Source organism: Balaenoptera borealis, assembly GCF_965194805.1.
Source record: "Balaenoptera borealis genome assembly, chromosome: 20".
In the NCBI taxonomy this organism is placed as follows: domain Eukaryota; kingdom Metazoa; phylum Chordata; class Mammalia; order Artiodactyla; family Balaenopteridae; genus Balaenoptera; species Balaenoptera borealis.
Window position 1 is genome coordinate 15109769 of NC_138879.1, and position 25139 is coordinate 15134907.

The window sequence follows — 25139 nt, forward strand, 5'->3', positions numbered from 1 at the left end:
GGGCCAAGTCATCAGCAAAGCCGAGAAGAGGCTCAAGGCCGAGGGTCCTCACAGAGGCGGCCAGGCTTTGGCCAGTTTCTAGGTTTGGCATTTAAATATCTAAAAAAACAGGTCTAGTCATGTTAACTGGAAAAAAGGTTACACAACTGTAAATACAGTGTGACCCCACTTAAAATATGTGCTGAGAAAAAAAGTCTGGAAAGATATACACCAAATGTCAACAGTGGTTATCTCTGTGTTGATATAAAGGGCTTTTATTTTCTTTATATTATTCTGTGTTTTCTAGATTTTCTACAATAAACATGTAGATAAGAGATTTTAAAATGTCTCTCAAAATGATACTCCCTCAAACCCATGCTGGCCTTCCAAGGAAGGCTCAGGGCGAGGGCATGTGCTGGGGGGACGGGCAGGGGTGTCCCCTAGCAGTCAGTCCCTGCGTGGGCACCAGCTACTGCCTAGCTGGGGTGAAGGGTCCTGACCCCGGGTCCTGTGGGCAATACTCTGGTGGCTCTGCCCACTCTTTCGGGTGGAAATGGAACTGGGGCAGGCAGGCGCCTGAGGTGACGCCGGGGCCAGTTTTACAGCTTCAGCATGCAAGGCGCCCTCCCCAGGGAACCAGAGGACAGCCAGGAGCCTTCCATCTGGGGGACTTGGCCATTTATGGGAACAGCTGGGGCAGGGCTCCAGAAGCCCAGAATGTCTGCTTCCCCTTTGCTGCCCAGAGCCCTCCTGGGTTGGTGTCCAGGCCTGGCAGGGGCTGCCTGACACGGCAGGACAGGGGCCAGCTGCCCCAGCTGAAGGGGGGACTGGTATGGGCGCTGGGGGGTGCTGGGGCCAGAGCTCTGGGTGTTTTCCAGCCTCTTCTTGGAGGAGGATGAAGACCCCCGAGAAGTGACCCCTTGACTGTCAGGAGGCGAGAGGGCTTCCCCCGTCCCTGGCTTCCCTGTGAGGGACACGGACACAGATGGGGAGAGCAGGACCTTTAATTGAATTCAGAGAGAGAACGCGAGGGGGTTCCATGTTAGGTGGCCTGGTCCCCAGGGGGGGAGGGGAGGGGAGGCGGGGCGGGAGGGGAGGGGAGGGGGAAGGAAGGGGGAGGGGAGGGGGAGGGGAGGGGGAGGGGAGCTGGGGTGAGCCGTGAGAGCAGTGGCGGGTCCTCAGCCCACCCCCGGGCCCTTTCCGGTCCCTGGGTCTCCCGGTGGCGGTGGCGCATTCCCCGGCAGGCCCGCCCAGCCCTCATCTCAGGAGTGTCTGAGCTCCACCTCGGAGCCAAACTGGGGCTCGGGGTGGGGCTGGTGGAGGCTGCGGTGGCGGATGCTGAAGAGCCGCTGGGTGAGGCCCAGCGTGGCCACCAGCAGGGCGACGCCCAGGAAGAGCAGCACCCACTGGCCCACGCGGGCCTGCTCCTCCTCCAGGCTCAGGCCCAGGAAGTTGACGCGGCCGGAGCCCGGGAAGGAGTCTTCCAAGCGAGCTGGGCAGGGAGGAAGGAGAGCGGGCGCTGGGCCGGTCCCGGGGCGCGGGCTGGCTTCCCACCCGCCCCCGCTCGGAGGTCGGCCTCCCACCTGCCTGAACCTGGGGGGGGCCTGGCCCTGAGCGAGCCCCGGGGCGGCCTGGGGCCGAGGGGGTGGGTGGCGGTACCTGAGTTTGGCGTCCAGTTGTACTGAGGCCAGCCCAGCTTCTCCCCGTGCCGCCTGTTCTCGGTCACGAGCCAGTCCAGCAGCGGCTTGAAGTAGGTCATCATGGCAGCGGCCGACATGTTGGGCTGGCCCGTGATGAGCCGCATGGCTTCGGGCCACGGCCGACTGAAGCCCAGCTTCATGGCGTCCCTGGGGGAGCCCCGGGAAGGGAACCGAGTCAGAGGGACAGGCCGCGAGGCCCCCTGCCCGTCCGCCCCAGCCTCGTGCCCGCGCTCTCTGTACCCCACCTCCCAGCGCCAGCTTCCCTCGGCCTGACTGAGAGGCCCGGGCAGGACAGGTCGGGGGCGCGCTGGCGGAGGGGCTGCTCAGGCCCAGGGAAGTAGGTCAGAGGGTGGCAGCAGGCAGGGGGAGGCCAGAGGACTCACGCCAGGCGCTTCCCGGCCTCCTGGGACTGGTAGATGTCGCACTCGTGCAGGGGGCCCTTGTGGCCCGCCGCCTGACACAGCGCCTCGTGGAACTGGAACTGGATGACGAAGCTGACGAAATACCTGCGGGAGGGCAGGCGAGGCCTGAGGCCGGGGCGGAGGGGCGGCGTCACCGAGCCCCACCACCCCTGCCTCCGCCCCGCACCTCCCGCCCACGCCCACGCCCACGAGGCTGCCCGCCCTTCTCAGGAGGGCCTGCTCTGAGCGGCTCTGGGCATCCCTCGTGGGCGAGGAGGGCCAGGGGCAGAGCCCTTCACGGACAGACGTGGCGGCGAGGTCTCCGTCCCTGGGCTACGTGCATGGAGAGGCCGGGTGTTGCCCAAGGGGTCACGTCTCTGACGAGGCAGGGAGGCCAGCTCGCATGACCTCCTTTATCCCAAATTTGGCAGCAGGAATTCCCTGCAGAAGTCTGCCGGTCAAGGTGGGGGTCGCCTCTCCGAGCCTGGGGATATCCTGAACCAGCAGGGCAGTCCTCCCGCTTTGAAAGCTGGGCACAAGCCGTGTGTCACTGACTTTCCTGGCATTTCCTAAAGTGCTTCGCCAAGGCTGCTGGTCAGAATTTGGAGTGCATCCCCTTTGCCCACCCCCGCCTAGAGAATTATCTGTGCTAAGCCCGGAAGCTAACCATCACGTGGGCCTGGCTTCTGTGTGAAAGTGGGTGCCAGCTTGGAAGCTCAGAAATCCTTCGGGAAGGCGGGCGGAGGCCCCCCCTGCGGGTCATCCTGGAGCAGTGGCCAGGTCAGGCCTGCGCTGAGGTGCCCTTGAGCCTCCTTGGCTCCCTGCCCACCTGTGCTCTCTGGAGCATCTGAGCAGGCTTCCTCTTTCTTCCTGGACTCGGGGACAGAATTCACCCACCCCATGCTTATTTATTAGGTCTTGACTATGTGCTGACATCGTGCCAGGTGCTGGGGTGGAGGACTGGGCACAGTGGGCATAAGCCCTCCCTCACTGCCTTCCGGGGAGAACAGGAGGCAAGGGCTGGGGTGCCCTCTACGTCCTGCCTCACGGGTGGCCTGGGCTACTTGTAGCCCAGGGGCCCCCAGCCCTCTACCCTGAGGTGTCCCCAGATCCCTACCTCTGGGGAGGGCTCCAGATCCTCTAATTACCCTTCCTGGTCCTCAGCAAGTGCTCCCCTGCAGCACATAGAGGGAAAGGGGCTGCAGTGGGCGCATTCACGCTATGGCTGCGTGACTCACAACGCGGCTATGCTCCTGTATTCCATTTAAGACAGTGGCTTAGGGACTTCCCTGGTGGCGCAGTGGTTAAGAATCCGCCTGCCAACGCAGGGGACACGGGTTTGAGCCCTGGTCCGGGAAGATCCCACATGCCGCGGAGCAACTAAGCCCGTGCGCCACAACTACTGAGCCCGCGAGCCACAACCACTGAAGCCCGTGCACCTAGAGGTCGTGCTCTGCAGCAAGAGAAGCCACCGCAATGAGAAGCCCGCACACCGCAACTAGAGAAAGCCCGCGCGCAGCAACAAAAACCCAATCTAACCGAAAATAAATAAATAAATTTTTAAAAAAAGAAAAGAAAAGAAAAAAAGACAGTGACTTAATAACGGTGGGTTATGGCCACCAGTTCCCAAGCATGCTATGTTTTAGTGTGATAAGAAGTTAGCTCTCGCGATGATCCTGTGAAATAGGATTCCACAGCTGAGGAAACTGATGCTTACAGAGACTGAGGAATTTACTCAAGGAAACAGAGTTGTGGAGACGAGATTTGAACCCAGTTCTGTCTGGGCCCAAGCCTATGACCCCTTGCCCCTAATAATACAGACTCCCAATCTAGCTGGGTCTCTAATCCTAGTTCTAGTGGATAGAAGGTATTCCAGGTACAACTTAAGTTATATCAGAGGAAATACGTTCAATATATAGTAAAGGAATCACAATTTTGTAAAAATAAAGAAACGGTGCTCAGGTCATGATCTGGCCGTGGGTCATGGTTAATGTTAACTAACCAAGGTCTTATAAGCGTTAGCCAGTTATAGTGAAGTTTCTGTTTTCAGCTGTCAGGAGGGTGCGGGCTCTCGTCACATCACAAGAGTGAAACAACGGTCAGCCTTGGCCACAGGTGAGTGGCCCAGACACAGTGGGCCATGCAGCCGGGTGCCCCGGTCACCCTGACGGTAGCTGCCGGGGGGGGCAGCAAGGGCAGTCTGAACGCTGAGCGGAGGCGCTGCCCCTCATGGCGCCCTCCTCCCTTTCCTGTTACCTGATATATGGCACGCTTGAAGGAATGTGGAACTTGGCCCCTGGGTCAAAGTCGCCTTGAGACCTGGCCACTGGGGGACAGAGGCCCTGGTACTTCAGCCTGTTGAGGAGGAAGACACATTAGAGGGAGGGTTTGGGAAGAATCAAGCCAGGAGGGTTGGTGTTTTTGATTTGAAGTATGGCGCCTGCACTGGGCGCTCCAGACTCCTGCGTGCTGTGCCTCTGCACGTCACGGCACTTACACACACACACCCCCCTAGACGCCACAGACGCAGACACACCACGTGCACACAGATGCAGGCGCCTCCGCCCCCCCATGGAGGCCCCCCCGCCCACAGCAGCATTCTAGAACCTGAGGCTCCACCACTCCTGGTTGTAGTTCTCCTTGGTGATGCTTCCGTCAAATACCCTCCAGCGCCACTGGTCCACAAGATAGCTGAAGGGAACAAAGGCGATCTTGTCGAGCGCCATCTTCATCAGAAAGTTGATGTCCTCCTCTGCCAAGGGAAGGGGGCCCTGGCATCAGATCCAGGCCTGCCTCCTAGCAGTGGGGCTGTGATGGGCGCGCGATGGGGGGAGCGGGCGGGGCGAGCTGTACCTCTCTGGGTCCTGCGACCTGCCTCTTGGGATGGTATGGGTTTCATCCTCCCACTCTCCCTGCTGGCTGCCCCTCTTGTTCCCCACTGTTCTGTCCCAGCTCTGCCTGTGGGCCATGAAGTCTCCTCTCTCCACCTCCCAGGCTTGCTGCCCCTTCTTGGCCCCTCTGCCCACTAGGATCTCCCCGTTCCCCTCTCACCATAGCTGCCGTCCCCACTACTCAGCAGGTTGATCTTGTGCAGGTGCTTGGGGGTAGACACTGAGAGGGCCAGCACATCCCCAATGGCCTCGTGAAAACCAGGGTTGGCACCCTCCCGGAAGGTCACAGGCAAGTCCTTGTACTGCATGAAATACTGTATGTGGCCCATTTCGTGGTGGGCCACCACCAGGTCCTCCATGTTCACAGTGGTGCACTGCTTGATCCTGGGAACACGGGGGTGGGGAGAGGGTGTGGAAGGGGGCAGTGAGGATCCCTGGGGCAAAGGGACCTGCTGTCCTTACTGTATGCAGAGCATACCCCCAGGACTGCTTTATGCAAGGAACACAGCATTATGGGAAGGAAAGCCAAAAGGGGAAATAGAGGGAATCTGGGGGTTAGAAGCCCCTAACGTCTGGTCCTCCAGGCCATTCCTCTGCCCCCAACTTCCCTGAACAACTAACTCCAGCCGACACTGCCGTGTGGCTTTCTAACTGTACGAAGTACGTGCTCTAGAGGCATGGGGACCCTCAGTCATGGTCAGTGTAGGGCTTGGGTCATGTGAGTCATGTGGTTCCTCATTACACATTTTGTCTCTCCCAAGACTTAGGCTTCCTGAAGGAAACAACAGTGTCTGAGCTCTTCTGCATCCCTTGTGCCCAATGCCAGCAAGCATCTTCATCCCAGGATTTCTCAGGGCCAGGACTGGAGGGACATCTGCAGAGCAGTCCAAGCCAGAGGCTGCACCTCACTTTCCATCTTTTGTGAGCCAAAGAAATTCTCCCTTGGATCTAACCAGAGCTCCTCAGCTCAGTTGACCCCCTTTGTCTGTCATTCTAGGGGGAGGGGAAAGAGCTGCCCAGCACCCTGGTGACAATGAGGTTGGGATCTGTCCACCTTCTGCTATGCCTCCCCATACAGGGAAGATCCCCAAAGAGCCCTCACCCCCTTGATTCTGTCTGCGCCCAGCCCTACAGCTCTGGTCCTTGTGCCTCTGAAGGAAGGGCCCAAGGCCAGGTGAGCCAGTGAAACTGACTGCTTTGTTCCAGGATCTCTGTGCCCACTCTTCTCATAAGAGACACTTCATCAGCTGTGGCAGATCATCTCTGCCACTTCTCCCAAGAGGTGGAATCTTCTTTACCTTCTCTTGAAACTGGGTTGGCCTTGTGACTTGCTTTAACCAATAAAATGTGGTAGAAGTGACCTGTCCCAATTTTGGACTTAGTCTTTAAGAGATCTGGCTGCTTCTACTTTTGCTCTGGGGATGCCAGCCTCCAGGTAAAAAATCTGACTGCCTAAGGCTGCCATACTGTGAGGAAGTCCAAGCTTTCCTGGAGAGAGATGCCCCACCAAACCCCAGCTGCTCCAGCCATGCCAGCCCAGGCACCCAGCACGTGAGTGAAGGAGCCAACGTGAACATCCCTGCCCCAGCACGTACCACACAGAGAAAAACGGAGGAACCGAGCAGACAGCCAGAAGCACAGCCCCAGATAGAAGGCCCCACTGAGCCATGCCAGCCCTCTCTAGCCCTGCGGAGGTCTCCACCATTGCAGAGCAGGACAAGCCATTTCCACGGTGCCTGAATTCTTGGCCCATAAAATCATGAGCATAATCAAATGGTTGTTTTATACCACTAGGTTTGGGCTGGTTTGTTATGCAGCAGTAGGTAACTGAAACACTGTCCTCCAATGAAGACAGCTTCTGAGCCCATCAGTGGTGAGACTGGATCTGTGCAAAGCCCCCACGTCCCCATGTGCCTCCGTGTCAAGGCACAGGCACCCAGGGAGAGGGCCAGCTGTACACAGGGGCCGCCTGAGAGGGAGGGAAGGCTGGCAGCTCACATGGGGCTACCCCCAGGACTGGGACCTTGAACGCTGGGCTGACAGAGCTGGTCAGCGCTCGAGGAGACCCTGCCACAAGCCAGTGGCCAGGCTGCGGCCAGGCCCAACTCTCTTAACCCTCCGTCCCATGTTCTGGCCAAGGAGACGGCAGCGGAGCCTCTACTTGGCTCGTCTCCTTGTCCTCTGGGCTCAGGACCAGGTCCCCCTGTCCTGTAGCCCGGACATACCTGAAATCCTTGCCGTTGAAGAAGTCCCAGGCGGAGGCGTGGCACACCACCTCCCGCCCGTCGGTCGGCTTCTCCAGCATAGACTTGTTCCAGAACTCGGGGGGCACGGGCAGCAGCCCCAGGGAGGTGAAGAAATTGTCCGCTTCCTTAAACATCCTTTGGGGTGTCCAGCCCTGCAAGCAGAGGGAGCTCTGCCGAAGCTGGGGATTGTGGGGATGGACCGTGTGCCGCAGTGGGAGGGCCCTGGGAGAGGGCCAAGCTGGAAGGGAGTCCTGAATCAGAGGGCCCTCTCCCACCTGGGCAGGGTCCCCCTCCCCTGTGCCCTGGAGGAGCAGGGGTGCAAGGAGGGGGCCAGTGCGGACCTGCTTTATCATGGCCTCTGTGGCATCCATCCTGGGGGCTGAAGGGAAGGGTACTACCAAGTCATAGATGTTGGACCAGCTCTGTGCCCACATGTTCCCTGGAGGCAGGTAGAGGAAGAGATGGCGGAGAGAGGAGAGACAGGTGTTAGATCTTAGGCTCAGCACCGTCACGCAGGGGGAGGGAACACTGATCATAACCTGACCAGCCACTGCTCTGTCCCCTCCATGTCGCCTGAGGTCAGTTTATGCGGTCAGCTGGCAAGAACCACCCTCCTTTTGGAGAGGTTGATGCCTCTGCATTTACGGCAAGACAAGAGTGGAGATAAGGAAGCTATTGAGAATGAGTGGACAGGTGCAAAAATACATTTGGAGAGGCTCTGACAGCCAAAGGGGACTAAGCTTGAGCTGACGTCAAGTGGAGCCTACAGTGCAAACCAGTGAGAGTCAGAGTGAGTGAGAAGCAAGAATGGGAGGGGGGAGCGAGCCTGGGCCTGGCTGCTCTGCTCGTCCTGGGGGCTCAGCTCTACGCCCCAGCTCCCAGGGCCAGCCGGGCACCTGTGTTCCCTCCCGGGGTCTGTGTTTCTCTGCCATGGAGCTGATATTCTCTGGTCTCACTACAGAGGGACCAAAAATGGCTGCTCTCTTGGGCTGCAAAGACCCTCTAGGCTGAGCAGAGCTAGACCCAAAGCTGGACGGGGGTCTCCCTCACGATTTGTAAATGGTCCATGGCCCCGCCTGGCCTCTCTGTTCACAGTAAGAAGCCCCCAGAAACATGTTCCTGACGGCCCGACAGAGACAGGAACCCAGTAGCCTCTACTTTGCCCCAGTCCCTACCATCCCTTATTGTCTTCCACTGCCTACTTCATGTGTTCAGGGCATTTGAGTTTACAACCCCTGGAGAACGAGGCTCCAAAAGTTGAGGGGGATCTACACTCTCACAGCTCCCTTTGCCTGAATGTCGTGTCTGCCCTTCTCTCCCCACGACTACTTTCTCCATCTGTCAGAACCTCTCATCTTTCAAGGCTCTGCTCATGTGCCACCTCCTGGGGAGGCCTTCTCAGCTCCCACTCACAGCCCCCTCCTCTCCCTCATGCTGCCTGGAGCTGTGACGGGTGATGTGGTCTCCCCATGACGGGCCTATGAACTCCACCCACTGCCCCATCCCTGGTGACCTGTGTAACGTGGATCTGTAGCAAACATGGCACCAAATGCAGGGAGGGGGCTCTTCTCCCCACCCCCAGCCCCGACCCCACTCCAGCCCTGGCAACATTCCCCCAGGCTCCAGTTGTTTCACTTCCCCAGCCTCAGGTGTCATCAGCAGACCCTTCCCAGTCTGCCGTCTGCCCTCTGGCCAGCCCTGGGCATCCCCTCCCTCATACTGTTGACCGTCTCACTTGCCCTCACCCAGCAGGTGGGCTGGGATGGGGCCCTCCAGGTTGATGAGCTCGGACCCATAGAAGCGATACAGGGCCCGGCGCACGTAGGCGTGCAGGTTCAGGTAGAGCGGCTGCAGCTCCTGGAAGAGCTGCTCCAGGTCGTACTCCAGGAATGGCATCTCGTACATAGATCTCCAGGAGTCCCCTCCGTCCTCGTAGCCTGCAGAGGGGACACAGCCAGGCTCTTTGAACACCTGACCATCCCCTGAGCACCCTGCCTCCTCCCCCCTCACCTCTTGGGTCTCAGAGGACCTTTCTGAGGGCCTCGTGGGGGGCTGGGACCCGACAGCCAGTGACACTGGCAGAGAGGACTCACCATTGAGCCTGGCAGCCTTGTTGGTGAGCTCCACATATTTGGGGAAATACGGGAGGATGGATCTCCCCACCTTGTCTCGCCAGCCCTTCCATGCCCACAGCAGTTCTTCATAGTTCCGGGATGTGGCCATCAGATTTGTCAGATCTGGGTGGGAGGGGTTGGATGGCTTTCAGCCTCCAGCTCTTGGCTCACTTCCCACCTCCTTCAGAGGTGGAATAAAACTGGAAAGGGACCGCACAGGCAGCAAGTCGAGGGAAATTGGAGACAGGCTGGTGCCCTTCCCATGGGGCTTACAGGGCGCCAGGCCCGGGGCTCAGCGCTTCACGTACACAATCTCAGGCAACTGCGGGGCTGCAACAGCCCTGTGAGGGATGCCCTTGACCCTCTTTCCACACAAGCGGTTTGGTGACACGGCTGCGTTCCCCAGCCAGCAAGTGGCTGAGCTGGGGCACAAACCAAGGGCCCAGACCCCAGAGCCGCTGCTCCCCACTCGTTCCCTGCCCACCTCCTCCCTGGGAGAAATGGCTTGGAGGTCAAAAGACCCGAGTTCTTGTTCGGTTTCCTCCTGACCTCGAAATCACCTTGGGTGAGTCACGGGAACCCTCCTTCCCTGTCTATGAAATGGGGACTATGCCGGCCCAGGGGCAGGAGGCCCCTGGGCAGGGACGGTGCCTCCTTCATCCCCACGTCCCCACAGGGCCCACGGCGTCTTTCCCACATTTTGACTGAACTGATTAAATAAAAGAACTGCCGTGAAGGCAAAGTACAGAGATCCATTCAAGCATCCTCAGGGAGCCAGAAATCTTGCGTTTGTGTCCTGTCAAAGCCATGACTATATGAGTGGCCTCCTGGCTTATGGATGACACGGAGCTCACGTCTACCTCACAGAGCTGGGATGAGGCTGGCGTGAGCTCACGTGTCGGCTCTGAAGGTGGCTCCCCTTCCTGCCCGGCCTGGCCTGAGACGGGGGCCTGCGGGCATCCACACCTCGGGGACTTGTGCTCTGTCCTGAAACATGCTATGCGCTATCTACTTTTCACAGAGAAAGTACATTCAAGTTAATTTAATTTGGGGAAAAAAACGTATCTTGAGAATTTTGTCCTCTGCTGATGTGAGTGCTCTGTTTTTGGGGGTGCTTCTTATTCTTACTACTGGCAGCGACCTGACGGCCCAGCCCTGGATTAAGGGGCTGACCTATGGGGGGGTGAAGGCCATACTCCCTTTAACGCTCTTCTCCGTAAATGCACACAAACGCGCATCCCCTTCCCCCCACTTTGCGTGCCTACCCACATACACAACCCGCAGGCCAAACCCTGTCCCAGGAAAACTGTTTCTCTCTCCTGTTTATTTTCCATTTCCCCTTCTATTTGTCATTGTTCTAACGTGGGAGTTGGGCGGAGGGCCAGGAAGAGACTGTTTCTGGGTGGAGATTCCTCAGGAAAAATGTTTATGCCTCTGGCTCCTCGACCCCGGGAAGCATGGGTCAGAGAGTGGAGGGGGTGTATCTGTGCGCAGGTACTGGGGTGTCGGGGCTGAGCTCCTTCAAAGAGGAGAAGGTAAGAAGGACCAGCCCAGTCTCCTGCGAGAGAAAGAGGACACGCCAGAGCTGGCCCACTCCTTCCAGTGGGAAGTGGCGGCAGAGGGAGTGAAGTGGGAATGGCGCGGACGTGGCTTCTGCGGGCTGAGGTTTCAATTTCTGGGTGGAGGAGGGGGCCAGGGAAGGGCCAGGGAAGATGGGGAAGGTGGATAGGATCAAGGAAAGAGCGCAGAGGGGAGATGCCTAGAGTTACTCTCCCTACTGGGGAGTCCAAGCCCCTGAGAGGCAAATTTGAGATACACCTGCTCTGAAGGGCGGAATGGAGGGAGGAACAGAGGGGACCCAGAGGGAGTGGACGGGCGGAGCCAAGGGCAGGGCAGGGGACCAGGGCAGCGATGAAGTAGCCGTCGGTTCTAAGCAGGGGCAGAGGAGCACCAGCGGTGGAAAACAGGGAAGTGAGTCTCCTGGGCGTGCGGACCCCATGACTCAGAAGTGAACTCCGCCCCTTCACGGCCAGCACCCCTAACCTCCCCAGGCCTCCCTCTCACTCCCCACGTGTGCTCACCAGGCTCGAGCCGTAGACAAGTGCCATTGCTATGGCACACAGAGGCCACGCTGTAAGTGGTCTCCATGTCCAGCAGGATCTGGTTGTACTGCAGGGGGAAGAAGAGGGGCAGCGAGCTTTAGCCCTGGGCTTCCTGCTCCGCCCCAGGCACCATCGTGGACCCGGGCTCTGCAGCTGGGGCGGGTGTTCCCAAAGCTCTGCCTTCTCAGTAAGTCTGTAGGTGTGTGTTGACGTGCCAGATGTCACGACGTGACAAATCGAGGAAGGGGAAGCAGCATGAAGGCCAGACACTGTCCCCTGAGCTAGGACCCTCTCCTGACCTCGGATCCTCCACCCCCTGCTCCCCCAAGGTACACACCTCCTCCAGCTCCTTGACAGGCAGTGCCGCCCGCTCTAGATCCTGAATCTTCTTTATCATCCGCTTCATGGTGGCGTTCTGGAAGTTGGTCACATCAAACTTCCTGGCCCAGGTGCCGTACTTGACAGTGTGGTTTGCCATCTGTACATTCTTCTCCAGCTGAAAGCACGGGGGAACCATATCATGAGGCCCAGGAGCTCTAGAAAGGCCTCCTAGGAGGAGGTGCATTGAGGGGAGCCAAAGGGACTGGGGGTGTCAGGGTGGGGGCAGTTTTACCAAGTTGCTGCCTTTGCCTATAAAGACCCTCTTCAACCCGGACTGTCTATAACATCCTGTGTGCAGTACCTGCCCCTCAACAGATGGTCATATCGAGCAAGACATCTGATGGCAGCGGCAGAGAAGGAAAACCCACCCCATGTCCTAAAAACTGTTAGGATAGATGCAGCCTGGTATTTGCTCTGTGGCCTCTCTGAGCCTCAGGGTCCCAGCTGTAAAATGGGAATAAGGTCACTGGTGTTGCAAGGCTGTTGAGGAATAAATGAGGCAACAGACGTCAAGTGCCAAGGAACAGTGGCCAGCACACGGTGGGTCTTCAGGAAATGTTAGTCCTCTGCAACTCACCTTGGTTATAATCAGCGCTCAGCCACACAGGCGGGGAGGGGGGTTGGAGGGGACGCAGAGCCCTCTCTATGGTGGCAAACAGGAGCTTTCAATCTTTTTAAAAACTGACTTTAGCATCACTTATTTCTGTACAAATTATTCCGTTACCAACAACAGATTGATTGTTAACGATAAGACAACTTGTTTAGGCACTGGGTGTGTGCCTGAAATTGGACACTTTTCAATATGCCATTGGGATTTTTCACAAATTCTGACAGCCTGTTCCCACTGAGGTGACGTCGGGGGCGGAAGGGCGGCCTGCAGTGCCTTGGGTTTCAGAGGATGGGCCCCCGGGGGAGGAGCATACGGTGCTGAGTCTGTGAGCGAGCTCCGGGGGGTGGGGGAGGGGGCGTGGAGGGGCCCCTACCAGTATCTTGCTGCCCTCCTTGGTGATGTTGGTACTGTAGTCCCAGTTGGCCTCGGCATACTCGTTCCACACCACCCGGGATCTCCGGTCACATTCCTCCACAAACTTGCTGGCCTCAGCCTCGTCGGACACCAGGTCTGTGGGACAGAGCAGAGAAACACAGACAGGCCTCCCCTTGCCCTTCCACTGCTGCCCCGGCCTCCCCGCCCCGGCCCCTAGCTGGTCCCACTTGGGCTCTGGGGTTTCGGGCTGCTGGTTGTTGGGTGGCGGGTAGTCGTCTGGCTGATGGTTGTTGCCCGGCTGGTTGTTCCCTGGTTGACTGACACCTGGCCGGTGGTCCCCTGGCTGGTGGTGCCCTGGCCAGGGGCCAGCAGCGGGTGCCCACAGCAGAGAAGGAGGAGGAGGAGGAGGCGGGACAGTCCTGGAGCAGCCCAACCTTGACCCATGGCAGCAGGAGAGCAGAGTCCTGCAGCCCCTGCCCCCTGGCCAATAAGAGCGGAGCCTGCAGTGTGACCTCATAGAGCAGTGTGCCTGCCAGCCAGCCCCCTGGCCGGGGCCTCAGATCTGGGCATACCCTCCCCAGGATGTTGGGAAAGATGTGCCCACCCCACCGCAGGGCCCTGCCAACCAGCTCAGGGGGCTGCCTGGCACTCCAGGCAGGGCGCCAGGGCCCGGCTGGGAGAAGCTGATCGGGAACCATGAACCGGGGGCCTGGTCCCGAGCCTGGAACTGAGAACCTGCTGTAGCGCCCCGCCCCAGGCTCCCTCGGGCTTTACCAATGCCCTCTGGGTAATTGTCGGGCATCGGTGGGCGCCACTGATATTCCGGCCAGCCCAGGACCTCGCCATTCTGCTGGTTCTGCTCTTGTAGCCACTGTGTGACCGGCTGGAAGTAGTTGAGCAGCGGCTGAGCGTCCAGGGAATCTGAGCCGACCATGTCCTTCAGCACCTCCTGCCAGGGCCGTGAGGAGCCTGCCTGCAGCATTGCCCTGTCAGGCAGAGCGGGCACGGTTGGCACGGGGCTCTCGGGCCAGGGGCCACTACCGCTGCCCTAGCCCACCTGCCCCATCTCCGGCCACTTCTGCCCCCACTGGATGGCAAGAACGGCAGCATTAAGACTCAGGGCCTAGGAGCTCTGTGAAGGGGGGGACATATGTTTTGCCCCATGCCAGCCAAGAGGCCCACTCAATAAACATTCGATGAGAGAAAGAAAGGGAGGGGGAGGGGAGAAAGGCTCCCTCCACTGGTCTGGTGGTGGTGCCCTCACCAGCATGCCCTCCACCGGTCGCTCCCCTCACCTCCCACTGCCCTCCCTGTGCCCCACACACCGGAGCTTGGCCCCTGCCTGCGTGGATTGGTAGATGTCACACTGGTGCAGGGGGCCCTGGTGGCCCGCCTCCTTGCACAGGGCTTGATGGAACTGGAACTGCAGGACAAAACTCACGAAGTACCTGCAGGCACAGGGTGGGCATGAGGGGGATGGTGGAGGCCCCTTGCCCAGGTCCCAGCCAGCTTCTGCCGGGCAGAGGCCAGACCAGGGGCTGCCTGGGGGAGAAGGGAGAACCGGGCTTAGCTCAGGAGAGAGGCCCCCTCAAATTCCAGGCCGCTGAGGGGTCCAGAAGGGTGTGGGAACAAGCCCTGGGAATGGGGGTCCCAGAGTAGGGGGAAGGGGACTAAAGGTGTGCTGGAACTGGGGGCAATAGTACCTGATGTATGGTGTCACATTTGGGACATGAAACTTGGCTCCAGCGTCAAAGTGGGTTTCGTTTCGGACAACTGGAGGACAGATCCCCTGATACTTGGTTCTGGAAGAGGATGTGGTTAAATTGTCTTAGGACCCAAGGGTTGTACACAGGCTGATTTTACCTTTGCAGAAAAGTCTGCTAAGCAGAAATTCCCACCGGCCATCCCGTCCCCATCCTGGCGAACCGGGAGAGGCTGCCTGACGGAGGAAGTTCTAGGCAGGAAAGAATGCCTTGCGGGAGAGGAGGGAGGCATCATTAGAGAGGAGGGAGGCATCATTAGAGAGGAGGGAGGCATCATTAGAGAGGAGGGAGGCAGGAGGCAGGTTGCCCGGGAGCAGGGGGAGGGCCACTTGGGATTAGGCCCTTCCCGGTCCCGCTTTGCTCACCGAAGATACCACCAGTCATAATTGTAGAGGGAAGGGGGTGTACGCCCACTAAAGACCCCCCAACGCCACTGGTCCACCAAGTAGCCAAAGGGCAGGAAGGCAATTTTTTCCAGTGCCATCTTTAACAAGTAATTGATGTCGCTTTCTGTCGGGAGATGAGATGAAAAGAGAGAGGTCAGAGGGAGACGGGAGTCCAGCTGGGACAGAGTGGGCCTGGGGAGAAGCCAGCAGGAGGTGAGGCTGGGCAGACGCAGAGAAGGGAGCGCCAGCCTTTGGGACCCTGGGCCCCCGCTTGGAAGAGGGCGCTTGGGCAGTGGAGTTGGGACTCAGGGTGGGCTGTGAGGCTCTGGGTGGACCCCCAAACCTGCCTGACGTGGGGCAGTGAGGCAGAAACAAGAAGGGCAGAGGGGAGTGGGGACAAGTGTGGGCCTGCTGTGGGATGGAGCGGGGTCTGGGTGGGGCTGCGCTGGGCTCTCTCCACCCACCCCCATACCCCTGTCGTTGGTGACATGGTCCAGCAGGCCGATTTTGTACAGATGTGCAGGAGTGGAGACGGAGAGCGCCAGCACATCCCCGATGGCCTCATGGAAGCCGGGGTTGGCGCCTTGGCGCAGGGAGACGTGTTGGTCCTTGTACTGCAGGTAGTACTGCACGTGGCCCATCTCGTGGTGCACCGTGGACAGCTGGTCCATAGTGACCTGCGTGCACTGCTTGATCCTGGGGCGGGGAGAGGGCGTGGGTGAGGGTGAAGGAGGGGCAGGCCAGGGACCAGAGAATGGTGGGGCTGGCGCCTGAGGGAAAGGAGCCAGGCGGGCACTGCCCTGGGGCTCGAAGGAGCTGGCGGAAACAGGCAAACCCTTTCCCCTGCCCCAGCCCACACTCTGGCCTTTTCCCTCCGTTCCAAGGTACAGAGCTGACTGCCTGTCAAAGATGCCCAGGGAAGGGACCCCGCCCCCAGCCAGTGCTGGTGCTGGGTTAGAGGCGGGCCTGGGAACTGGCTTCTCTGTGCCCAGGCTGTCAGCCCTTCGGGAGCCCCAGAACCCTCCTCCCGAATCGAGACCTGAAGTCTTTCCTGTTGTAGAAGTCCCAGGCGGAGGCGTGGCACACCACCTCGCGCCCGTCGCTTGGTTTCTCCAGCATGGACTCTGCCCAGAACTCAGGAGGCATGGGCAAGAGCCCTAGGGAGGTGAAGAATTCCTCTGCCACCCGGAACATGTGTGTAGCGTTCCATCCCTGGTAGGGGTGTTCGCACGGGTCAGGGGCCAGCCGCTGGAGCCCGCCATGGCTGCCCCGGGGGCACGTCTGTGGTCCCCCACCCAGCTCAGCTCCCTGCTCATGAAGAGCACCTCTGCTCTGTGGCCTCCCTTCCCAGACGCCCGGCCCCTGCTGGCTAGAGCCGGATGGACCGCTGCTCACAAACCCCGCCCCGGAGGGGCCCCGGAAGGACGACTGGCCCCTCAGCAAGGACGAGGACACAGACCCCAGCTCATGGCTTGGACACACACTCCAGGCTGCTGCTCTGTAGAAAGGGAGGGACTGAGGTCCCTTCCCGTCCCTCTCCTCATGTCTGATTCCCTCCTGTGGCCCCCACCTGGCCTGACTCCGAGCTTACCTTCTGCACCATGGTACTGGTAACATCAAGATTGGGCTTGTCAGAGAAAGGCACCACCATGTCGTAGATTTTGTCCCAGCTCTGGGCCCACATGTCCCCTAGACAGAGGAGGGGAGCCAGACAGCTTGCCTCCGAGTCCAGCCAGTGCCTGCTTCCCCATGTGTGTCACCGAACAGCACCCTGGGCGCCTGGTGTCTGGACCCAGGGCGCTGCAGGGCCACAGCCCTCTCAGCTGGCTCACACATCAGTCCCACCCACACTCCCGAGTGCTCCGCGTTCCCTGGGGCTGGCAGAGGCCAAGTGTGAGCCCAGGTGATGCTGCTGGGTCCTTTCTGACCATGCCAGGGTCCCTGCCTCCCAACCCTGATGCAGGGCCACAGGGCTGGCTTCCTGGGGTGTAAACTAGGCTTATTTTTCCTTTTCCACTGGACCTGGAGCTAAAGCCTTCAGTGTGACTCCTGGCTCTGCCTTTTAATAGTTTTCTGCCCTCTGCCAAGTCACTCGCGCACCCTAAGCCTCAGGGTCCCCGTCTGAAAAGTAGGAACAATAGTGACCATGAGAAGGATCACCTGCTTTATGGGCTCATGTGCAGAGGATCGAGCAGTGCGGTGCTCTGAAATGTGACACACGACGAGGATGACCCTGGACATGTGTGGCGGCAAGGCCAGGTCCTTACCCAGCAGGTGAGCAGGGATGGGTCCCCTGAGGTTGATGAATCTGTCCCCGTATCGGCGGTGCAGTGCGCGGCGGACGTAGGCGTGGAGGTTCAGGTAGAGGGGCTCTAACTGATGGTAGAGGTGCTCCAGATCCTCCGTGAAGGTGGGGGAGTCGTACCAGGAGCGCCAGTAGGCCCCCGTGTCTGAGAAGCCTAGCCGGGGGGTGGCATTGGGGTGCAGCTCAGGCCCCAGGCTCTGGCACCTCCGCCTCCCAGCTACCACCTGGCCATTCTCCCGGCTCAGGGCCAGTGTATCTGCCTGCTAGCTGGAAGGGAGAGCTTGGGGGTTGCTGCTCTACAATCTTCTAACTAGGGGTTGCTCCAACTCCAGCTAAACAGATCCTAGAGAGCAGGAGAGGCAAAGTTGAGCCCTAGGGCTGGGAGGAGTGCCAGGAGCGGCGGCATGAGGGCGGATGGGGCTAATGCCCATTCCGCCATCCACTATCTGTGTGACCTTGGACCAGTGTATGGAGTCATTGTAAGAGCCGCTCTGCTTGCCTCAGGGGGCGGGGCTCAGTGGAGACAGAAGATGAGAGGGAAACGCCCACAGAAGAGACAGGGTGGTCATGCTCACCATCCTGCCTGTAGGCCGCATTGCTGAGGGCAGTGAAGTTCTGGTACAGGGGTTTCAGCGGGATGCCCACAGCGTTGTGCCAGCCCTCCCAGGCATATAGTAGCAGGGCGTAGCTTCGCGACGCAGCCAGGATGTTGGTGAGCTCTGAGACACAGGTGAGCAGGGTCAGTTCGGAGGCTTCTGCGTTGAAGTCAGCAATAGCCTTCACCAGAGCTCCCGCACTGGTCCTCACCATCTCCACCTACTTCCTCAGCATCATGATACCCTCAAAGCCAAGGGCAACCTACAAGCTGGACAGGATGGGACTGGGAGCTATACAAAGTAAGCAGCCAGGCAGGGTCCTGGTTCCCAGGAAATGATTATCTAAGGTGGTTGACACAAAGAGGACACCCAGAAGTTGAAACCCAGGCAGACCCTTCATGGCTCCTTGGCTGGAGTGGCTGACCTCAAGGCTGCCTGGTACGTGGTGGGGGGGGGTGTGGGGGGAGAGGAGGAGGTTTGCAAGGGAAGCCATGAGGGGTCTAAGGCCTGTGGAGGGCTCTTGCGGGGAATGAGAGGACCCACGAAAGGGAAAACCAGGCAGCCAGGAGGAAAGCCGGTTGTGATGGGAGAGGAAAAAGCACACATGAGGGTGGGGGTGGAGCAGGGGCTGGAGGCTGGAGATTCCAGAAATCAGTTTGCCTGGAGGAGCAGGGGTCTGGGGGCATCTGGCAGTCCAGTCCCAATTGGAGGTTAATGCCTTTGGGTTTACCCACTCTCTCTGCAAAAACACGCCATCCTCCTGAGTGCAGCAGGTCGATGGGGAAGGGTAGGAAGCCCCCGAAGACAGAGAGAGTAGACACAGGGCCGTACCTGGGTCCAGGGACCAGCAGGTGGCAGTCTTGTTGGGGAAGCAGACCTTGGCGGTGGAGTAAATCCTGGACATGTTGCTTAGCAGAGAGTTGTACTGGGGAGTTAGAGTTGAGAAAATGTTAGCGATGAACAGCCCTTGGAGGTAATCTGGCCCCCTCTCCTCTTTCTGCTGGGAGGAAAAGGGGAGATGCCCGGAGAGGGGGACGTGGCTAGGGCAAGGCCACGCTGTGGCACCCAGAGCACAGCTGAGCATGAATGCACAGATTCCCCTTCCAGTGAAGGCAGCCTGGGAAACTAGTGTCCTGAGAATTAGGGACCAGGGTTCAATTCTGAGCCCAGCCACCACCTTGAGCGAGGGCAAATCCCTCTCATTCTCTGACCTTGATGCCTTCTCAGCCCTTCCCAATCTTTCTGAGAAAGCCCATAAAACAAACCACCTATGGAGAAAGTTTGAAAACCCCTGTTTCATCCTTTACTCTTCACTTGAATTTTGCTTTCTGCTCCATAATACTTGCTTTGATAGAAATGAACTTCTCTCACTCCAACTCCAAGGAAAATCAGTGCTTCAGGAATCCGTTCTGTGCTTGTGGGGCTTGCCCTACAGTCGGGGCCGGTAGAGATCCCAGGGTCCCTCCCTGCCAGGCCCCACCCCCCCGGGGCAATGAGGGCACCCGGGTCAAGTGTGGCCTCCACCCCTCTGCCAGGCCCACCTGCTGCCGCTCCTCCAGGGGCAGGTTGGCAGGGCCCAGGGTGCGCACGGCACTGATGATGCGTCGCAGCGTGGGATCGGTGAAGTTCTGCCAGATTGGGTCGAACAGAGCCTTGGCCTTCTGGCCCCAGACCTCTGAAAACTCCTGGCTGAGCAGGGCTGCCTCTTCCTGTGGGTACCAGCAGGGCACGAGAGGGTAAATAGGGGAAGCCGTGGTGCGGGGGAGGGGAGGAAGGCCAAGGGCTTCAGGAGACTGGGGCTTGTGGGAGCACGGCTCCCTCCTCCTGGGCCCTCGGGGCGGGGGGTGGGGAAGAACTGGGGGAGTCTGCCTCAGGGAGGCGGTGGAGCAGAAACTGGGGCCAGAAGTGAGGCGGGGGAAGAGAGTGTGAACAGTGATGAGTGGTGACAGGCACAGTGAGAGAGGGGTAGGTTGCGGCCGGAGAGGATGAGAACCCAGAGCAGAGCGGGCACCCTCAGCGAAGACCGCCGCGGACCCAGCCCGTCGTCATCCCCAGGCGCTGCCACCTGGAGGGACTCGGGGTCAGAGGGGCCAGCCTCATCCATTCGGTTCCTTACTGGGCAGGAGCATGTGCCCAGCACCGTGCTAGGGAACCGACGGCCTGTCTGCTGGGACGGCGCTGGGGTGGGGGGTTAGCGGGAGGCCGGCTGGCCCAGCCCGGTCCCCACCGCTCAGGGGCCGGGGGCGCGCGCGGGGCGGTGACTCCCCGCCCCCCCGCGCCCGCCCGCCCGCCTGTGATTGGGTGCCCGGGCCCCGCCCCTGCCCCGGGCCCGCGCGCCCACCTGGCGCCGCGCGTTCTCCTCGTTGATGTCGGTGTCGTGCGCCCAGCTGGCGGCCGTGCTGTGGTACAGCACCTGCTCCGCGCTCGAATTGAAGCTCTCTGCGAAGAGCTGCGCCCCGGCCTCATCGGCGGAAAAGTTCCCCGGCTGCAACGCGGGGTCGAGCGCCAGGACCACAGGCGGCGGTGGCGGCAGCAGCAGCAGCAGCAAAGGCAGCAGCGGCGGCCGCAGCCACCGGCGGCCCGACGCGGCCCCCATGGCGCGGTGCGCGGTGCAGCCCCTTCTCCCGCGCCGCGCCCGCCCTGCCGGTTATAAAACCCGGCCGCCGCCGCCGCCGCCTTCCGACACACCCTCACCTCCCCGCCCCGCCGAGCTTCCTCCTCGGCTCCAAAGTCCCCCGGCCGCTGCGCGGGCCTAACGGAGCGGGGCGGGGACCGAGGCTTCCTGGCCCGCCCCAGGCAGGGGCGCGGGCCCGAGGAGGGGCCGAGGCGGCCCCCTGCGAGATGCAGCCCGGGGGTGGCGGATGGGCCTTAGGTCAGGTTCTCACAAGGGAGGCCAGAAAGGAGAAGCCCCCCAACGCGCACACACACCTCTGAAGCTGAGGGACCCAGCAGTTTGCTGGAACACCCCAGACTGCCAGCCTGCCCTCCCCTTCCATCACACAGCCTCGGCGCAGGGACCCGGGGCCCAGCGGTCTCTGACGCTCAATCTTCCGGCCTCGCCGCCCCCGGGCTCTCTGGACTCGGGAGTGACAAGGTGGGGGAGCTGTCCGCAGTGCCGCTAGTGCTGCAGGATAGGGTTAAGGATGGTCGCCCGGTCCAGCTTCTTCACGAGGCCCTTGGGGGAGAGGGTGTGGCCTGCGCGGGTCGGGGAGAGGTTAGCTTCCGCAGGCGCCTGGGGGCGGTGCTCAGAGCCCCCGGCTCACCTGCGGACTGGGGAGGGGGGGGGGCTGTCAGAAGGGGGGGAAAGAATGGAGGGGCTGTTCTGGGAGGAGGGGGCGGGTAATAGAGCCACAGGAGCACTGGCACACCTGCTTTCTTCACACGAGCTGTCATTCGCTCAGGCAGAAACAGTCCCAGACTGGCCGACTTCGAGAGCTAGCTACAAAGATGAGCGCAGAGATGTCAGCAACCTCTCCTTCAACAGAGGAAGACATTAAGACTCAGGTTGAATGGCTTGCTCCAAGTCACTCCAGGTCTCCACACTCCCCATCAGTCTTTCCCTGTCTCACCACGCATTCCTCCAAGTGACAAGCACGGGGGAGGAAGGAGAGCGGCATCCTCTTGAGGCGGCTGGGGAGGCTGAGGGCCCTCCCCTAACTCCTCAGCATCACGGTGTCTGTCCCCGGAGGCGGGAGGACCTACCCCCAGCAGACGCCGACAAGGGTGTGGGCAGGGCGACGGGGGACGCACAGGCTGGGCAGAGGGAGCAGGGAAGGGGCCAGTGACAGCTGCTCAGGAGACCCAACCCATCCGCAGCTTGGGTCCCTTGGGAATCACCTGGGCTCCTGGGTATCTGTATGCGGGATGGCGCCTGGGGCTCTGAGGGACATGTGGGCTCGCTGTGCCCTCTGGAGTGTGTGCAGGAGGCTGTGTGGCCCGAGACCGTGCCAAGCTGCCAGGTGACATGGTGCCAGGGCGGCGTGTGGAGGGGGGGGGGTGAGGGAGGAAGGCGGGGAGAAGAGGAGGGTGGCTGCCCCAGCCCTAGGAGGGGGAGCAGGGCATCGTCAGTGCTGTTGTTCAACAGTGTGGGGGGAAGGCGGGAGGGGAGGAAGAGGAGTCCTGGGCCCCTGGCTTTCCTTCACTCCAGCGGACACTTCAGGGCTGGCGAAGCGGACACCTGTGATCAGAGCAGCCCCATCGAGGGCAGGGGCCCGGCTGAGGGTGACGCAGTGGGCCTGGCCTCTCTTCCTCAGAACTCGCCGGCTCTCGAGTGGCTCTAACAACCATGTTCTCCAGGCTTTGAGGGCAATGGGCCGTGTGTGCACAGTGAGCTGCTGTCTTCTAGGAGAGAGCAGTCTCTCCACCAGCTAAGGCTTGGGTGGGGGGGATTTTGTGAGTGGCACCCCTTCAGGCCCCAAAGAAGGGGTCCTGGAGCGGAAGGATGGGTAGAGGGGGTAAAGAGCCTGACGCTTAGCTCGTGACCAGGGAGCCCTTCTCTTCTACCAGGAAAGAAACAGCGTGGAAAGCTGAAGGGTTTGAGCAGGTCTGAGCAGGGCCTTGTCTCTGAAGAGATCTTGAGCACCATGTCTGGGAGGCTGGTAGGGCAGGGGTTTTGTTCCGTGGCCCATCCTCAGCTCTAACGTGGCCTTGTGACGATGTCTATAGAACATCTGGGTTCAGCATGGAACAGCCTCGGCCTCATTGAAAATCCATAAAAGCAAAGGCTAAATGGGGTTGGAAGATAATCTAAAAGTAAATACAACTTACATTTGGATAGCATTTTAGACCTTTCTAAATTCTTTTGAGTAAATGATCTTATTTGATATTTATAATAACCTTGAGAGGTAGTAAAGAGATAAGGTCCTTTGTTCAGTCAGCTACCTCCCAGCTGCCATCAAAACAATAGAGACAGCTCTGAATCCTGCAGGAGGATGTAATTATGACCCCCCGGAGGCCTGACCCACCAAGGAAATGCAGTCTGCTTGGGAGAGCGCCCCATCTCTCCACCTCCCTTCCAGGGAAGGACAGGTCGCAAGTCACCACAGTTTGAGAAAAATATCCCTTAGAAAATATGCCCAACAATGGAATAAAACTGAGACCTGACCAATAAACACATGAAAAGATGCTCAACTCCATCAGTCATCGTGGAAATGCAAATCAAACCACAATGAGATACCACTTCATACCCACCAAGAGGCCTAAAATCAAAAAGATAGACGATAACAAATGTTGAGGATACGGAGAAATTGGAGACCTTATACGTTGCTGGTGGGATTGTAAAATGGTACAGCCACTTTGGAAAAAACAGCGCAGTTCCTCAAAACTTTAAACAGAGATGCCATGTGACCCTGCAATTCCATTCCTAAGCATGATAGCCCAAAATGGGAAATAACCTAAATGTCCACCAACTGATGAATAGATAATCAAAATGTGGTATATTCATACCACAGAATATTATTCAGCCATAAAAGAAATGAAGAATTGATTACTTGCTACAGCATGGATGAGCCTTCAAAACATGATGCTAAGTGAAAGGCCACATGTTGTATAAATCCATTTACATGAAATGTCTGGAATAGGCAAATCCATAGAGACAGAAAGTAGATGAGTGGTTGCCAGAGGTTTGAGGGAGAGGGAATGGGAGTGACTGCCAATGCTATGGAGTTTCTTTATGAGATGATGAAAATGTTTTGAAATTAGTAGTTGCACAACTCTGAATATACTAAATATACTAAAAACCACCAAATCATACAATTTAAAAGGGGGAATGTTATAGCACATGAATTATATCTCAATAAAGCTGTTATTAAAAAATATGCCCGAATGTTGACTTTTGTCATTCTATGTTCATCAGGAACCTCACGATCATTGATTGGTTTTCAGAGGAGCCGTGGTTCTCTCACTGGATACCCACCTGCTCTTCTTTGTTTAGCCAAAACCTACCCATCTCTCAAAGACCAGATCAAGTCCTGCCTCTCACATGAACAGCTCTAGCTCTCAACCAATGATAATCTCGCCTTTCGATATTTATTCAGCATTAACTCACATGGACACCACAAGCCAGGGGTAGGGGAAATAGCACTGGATCAGGAGCCAGAAAAATCTGGGCCACACTTACAAGCCATATGACTTGAGCAAAATAACCTCTTTGAGCCTCAGTTTCCTCATGTGTAAAAACAGCTATTGACATTTTTACCCATTCTCCCTCTAAGGGTTGCTGCCTGAGTTGAGGAACAGCTAAGGGACCAGGGCGGCTGGAGCAGGGGGAGACAAGAATAGGCTGAGTGTGGACAGGTGGCCAGAGCAGGGACCCGATTATCTTGAGACGAGAACCCAGTGCAATTGTTGGGTATTGGTGACAGGCTTTCATTTTTTAAAGTGTCTTCTTATAATGTAATATATGTTACGTAGAATATAAGTAGTATGTATATATGATATCTAATGTATATGTAAATTATGAAGCATAATAAAGCAAGGACCCATAAATCCACTGCCCAACATTACTCTTGTCTAGCTGCGTCCGGTCCTTCCCTTTCCCATCTCCCTCCCCCACACCCACATGCACCCACACCAGCTCCCCTGAATGCTATCTTTATCATTCTCCTGTGAAGAGTTTCAGTACTTTGTATGTATCTCTAAACATCACACTGTTTAGTTTTGCTTGTTTTAGAGCTTTATAAAGACGGCGTCACCTAGGTATGTACCTAAGAGAAATGAAAACACGTCTGTGTGGAGACCTGCGTGCAGAGCAGTGTTACTCAAGGGAGCTGAACAGTGGAAGCAACCCTGACGTCCATCAACTGGTGAATGGGTAGACAAAATGTGGTAGGTCCACACACTAGAATATTAGTTGGCAATAAAAGGGAATGAAGTTCTCATACATGCTACAACGTGATGAACTCCAAAAACATTATGCTAAGTGAAAGAACCCAGACACAAGAGGCTACATATTGTATGATTCCATTTATATGTAATGTCCAGAAAAGTCAAATCTATAGAGACAGAATATAGATCAGGGGTTGCCTGGGGCGGGGTGTGGGAATGAGGAGTGACTGAAAATTGGCAGGAGGGTTATCTTGAAGGTGATGGAAATGCACTGAAATTAGATAGTGTGATAGTTGCACAATTCTCAAAATAATCTATTAATCATTGAATTGTACACTTAAAATGGGTGAATTATGCTAAAATGTGGAAATGTAAATTACACTTTGATAAAGCTTTTTTTTTTTTAAAGGCATCATATTAGAGTCTTCTAAGGTTTGTTTTTTCTCTTACAATTACGTTTCTGAG

The 25139-nt window shown here is 58.2% G+C and overlaps 1 protein-coding gene across 3 annotated transcripts; it reads right to left on the bottom strand.

Annotated features, from left to right (window-relative positions):
* Positions 1 to 967: 967 nt before the first annotated feature.
* Positions 968 to 20562, bottom strand: LOC309619060 (angiotensin-converting enzyme). 3 transcript variants are annotated; one of them, XM_082373763.1, is made up of 25 exons: positions 20191 to 20562; positions 19391 to 19558; positions 18681 to 18774; positions 17829 to 17972; positions 17216 to 17407; positions 16540 to 16637; positions 15988 to 16160; positions 15421 to 15644; positions 14928 to 15072; positions 14503 to 14601; positions 14125 to 14247; positions 13574 to 13785; positions 12798 to 12934; positions 11771 to 11929; positions 11413 to 11500; positions 9311 to 9454; positions 8963 to 9154; positions 7559 to 7656; positions 7197 to 7369; positions 5132 to 5355; positions 4688 to 4832; positions 4337 to 4435; positions 2063 to 2185; positions 1639 to 1826; positions 968 to 1471 (listed from the first exon to the last, which is right to left on the bottom strand). In XM_082373763.1, exons 1-25 carry the CDS (start codon positions 20443 to 20445, stop codon positions 1242 to 1244), a joined length of 3927 nt encoding a protein of 1308 aa, XP_082229889.1. In that variant the 5' UTR covers positions 20446 to 20562; the 3' UTR covers positions 968 to 1241. The 3 variants fall into 3 exon arrangements, with proteins under 3 accessions (XP_082229889.1, XP_082229890.1, XP_082229891.1); XM_082373764.1 differs by lacking the exon at positions 14125 to 14247; XM_082373765.1 differs by lacking the exons at positions 14125 to 14247; positions 14503 to 14601; positions 14928 to 15072; ... (6 more) ...; positions 19391 to 19558; positions 20191 to 20562 and adding an exon at positions 14248 to 14268.
* Positions 20563 to 25139: the final 4577 nt, after the last annotated feature.

Bases quoted from the DNA above. Each gene is read 5' to 3' on its own strand.
- LOC309619060 (XM_082373763.1), bottom strand. From the start codon at position 20,445: ATGGGGGCCGCGTCGGGCCGCCGGTGGCTGCGGCCGCCGCTGCTGCCT. The intron at 16,638-17,215 runs GTAAGGACCTGG...TCCTCTGTCTAG, and splicing joins CATCCCTGCTCACCTGCTGG to GGGACATGTGGGCCCAGAGC. The intron at 14,248-14,502 runs GTACTATTGCCC...CTGTGCCTGCAG, and splicing joins AATGTGACACCATACATCAG to GTACTTCGTGAGTTTTGTCC.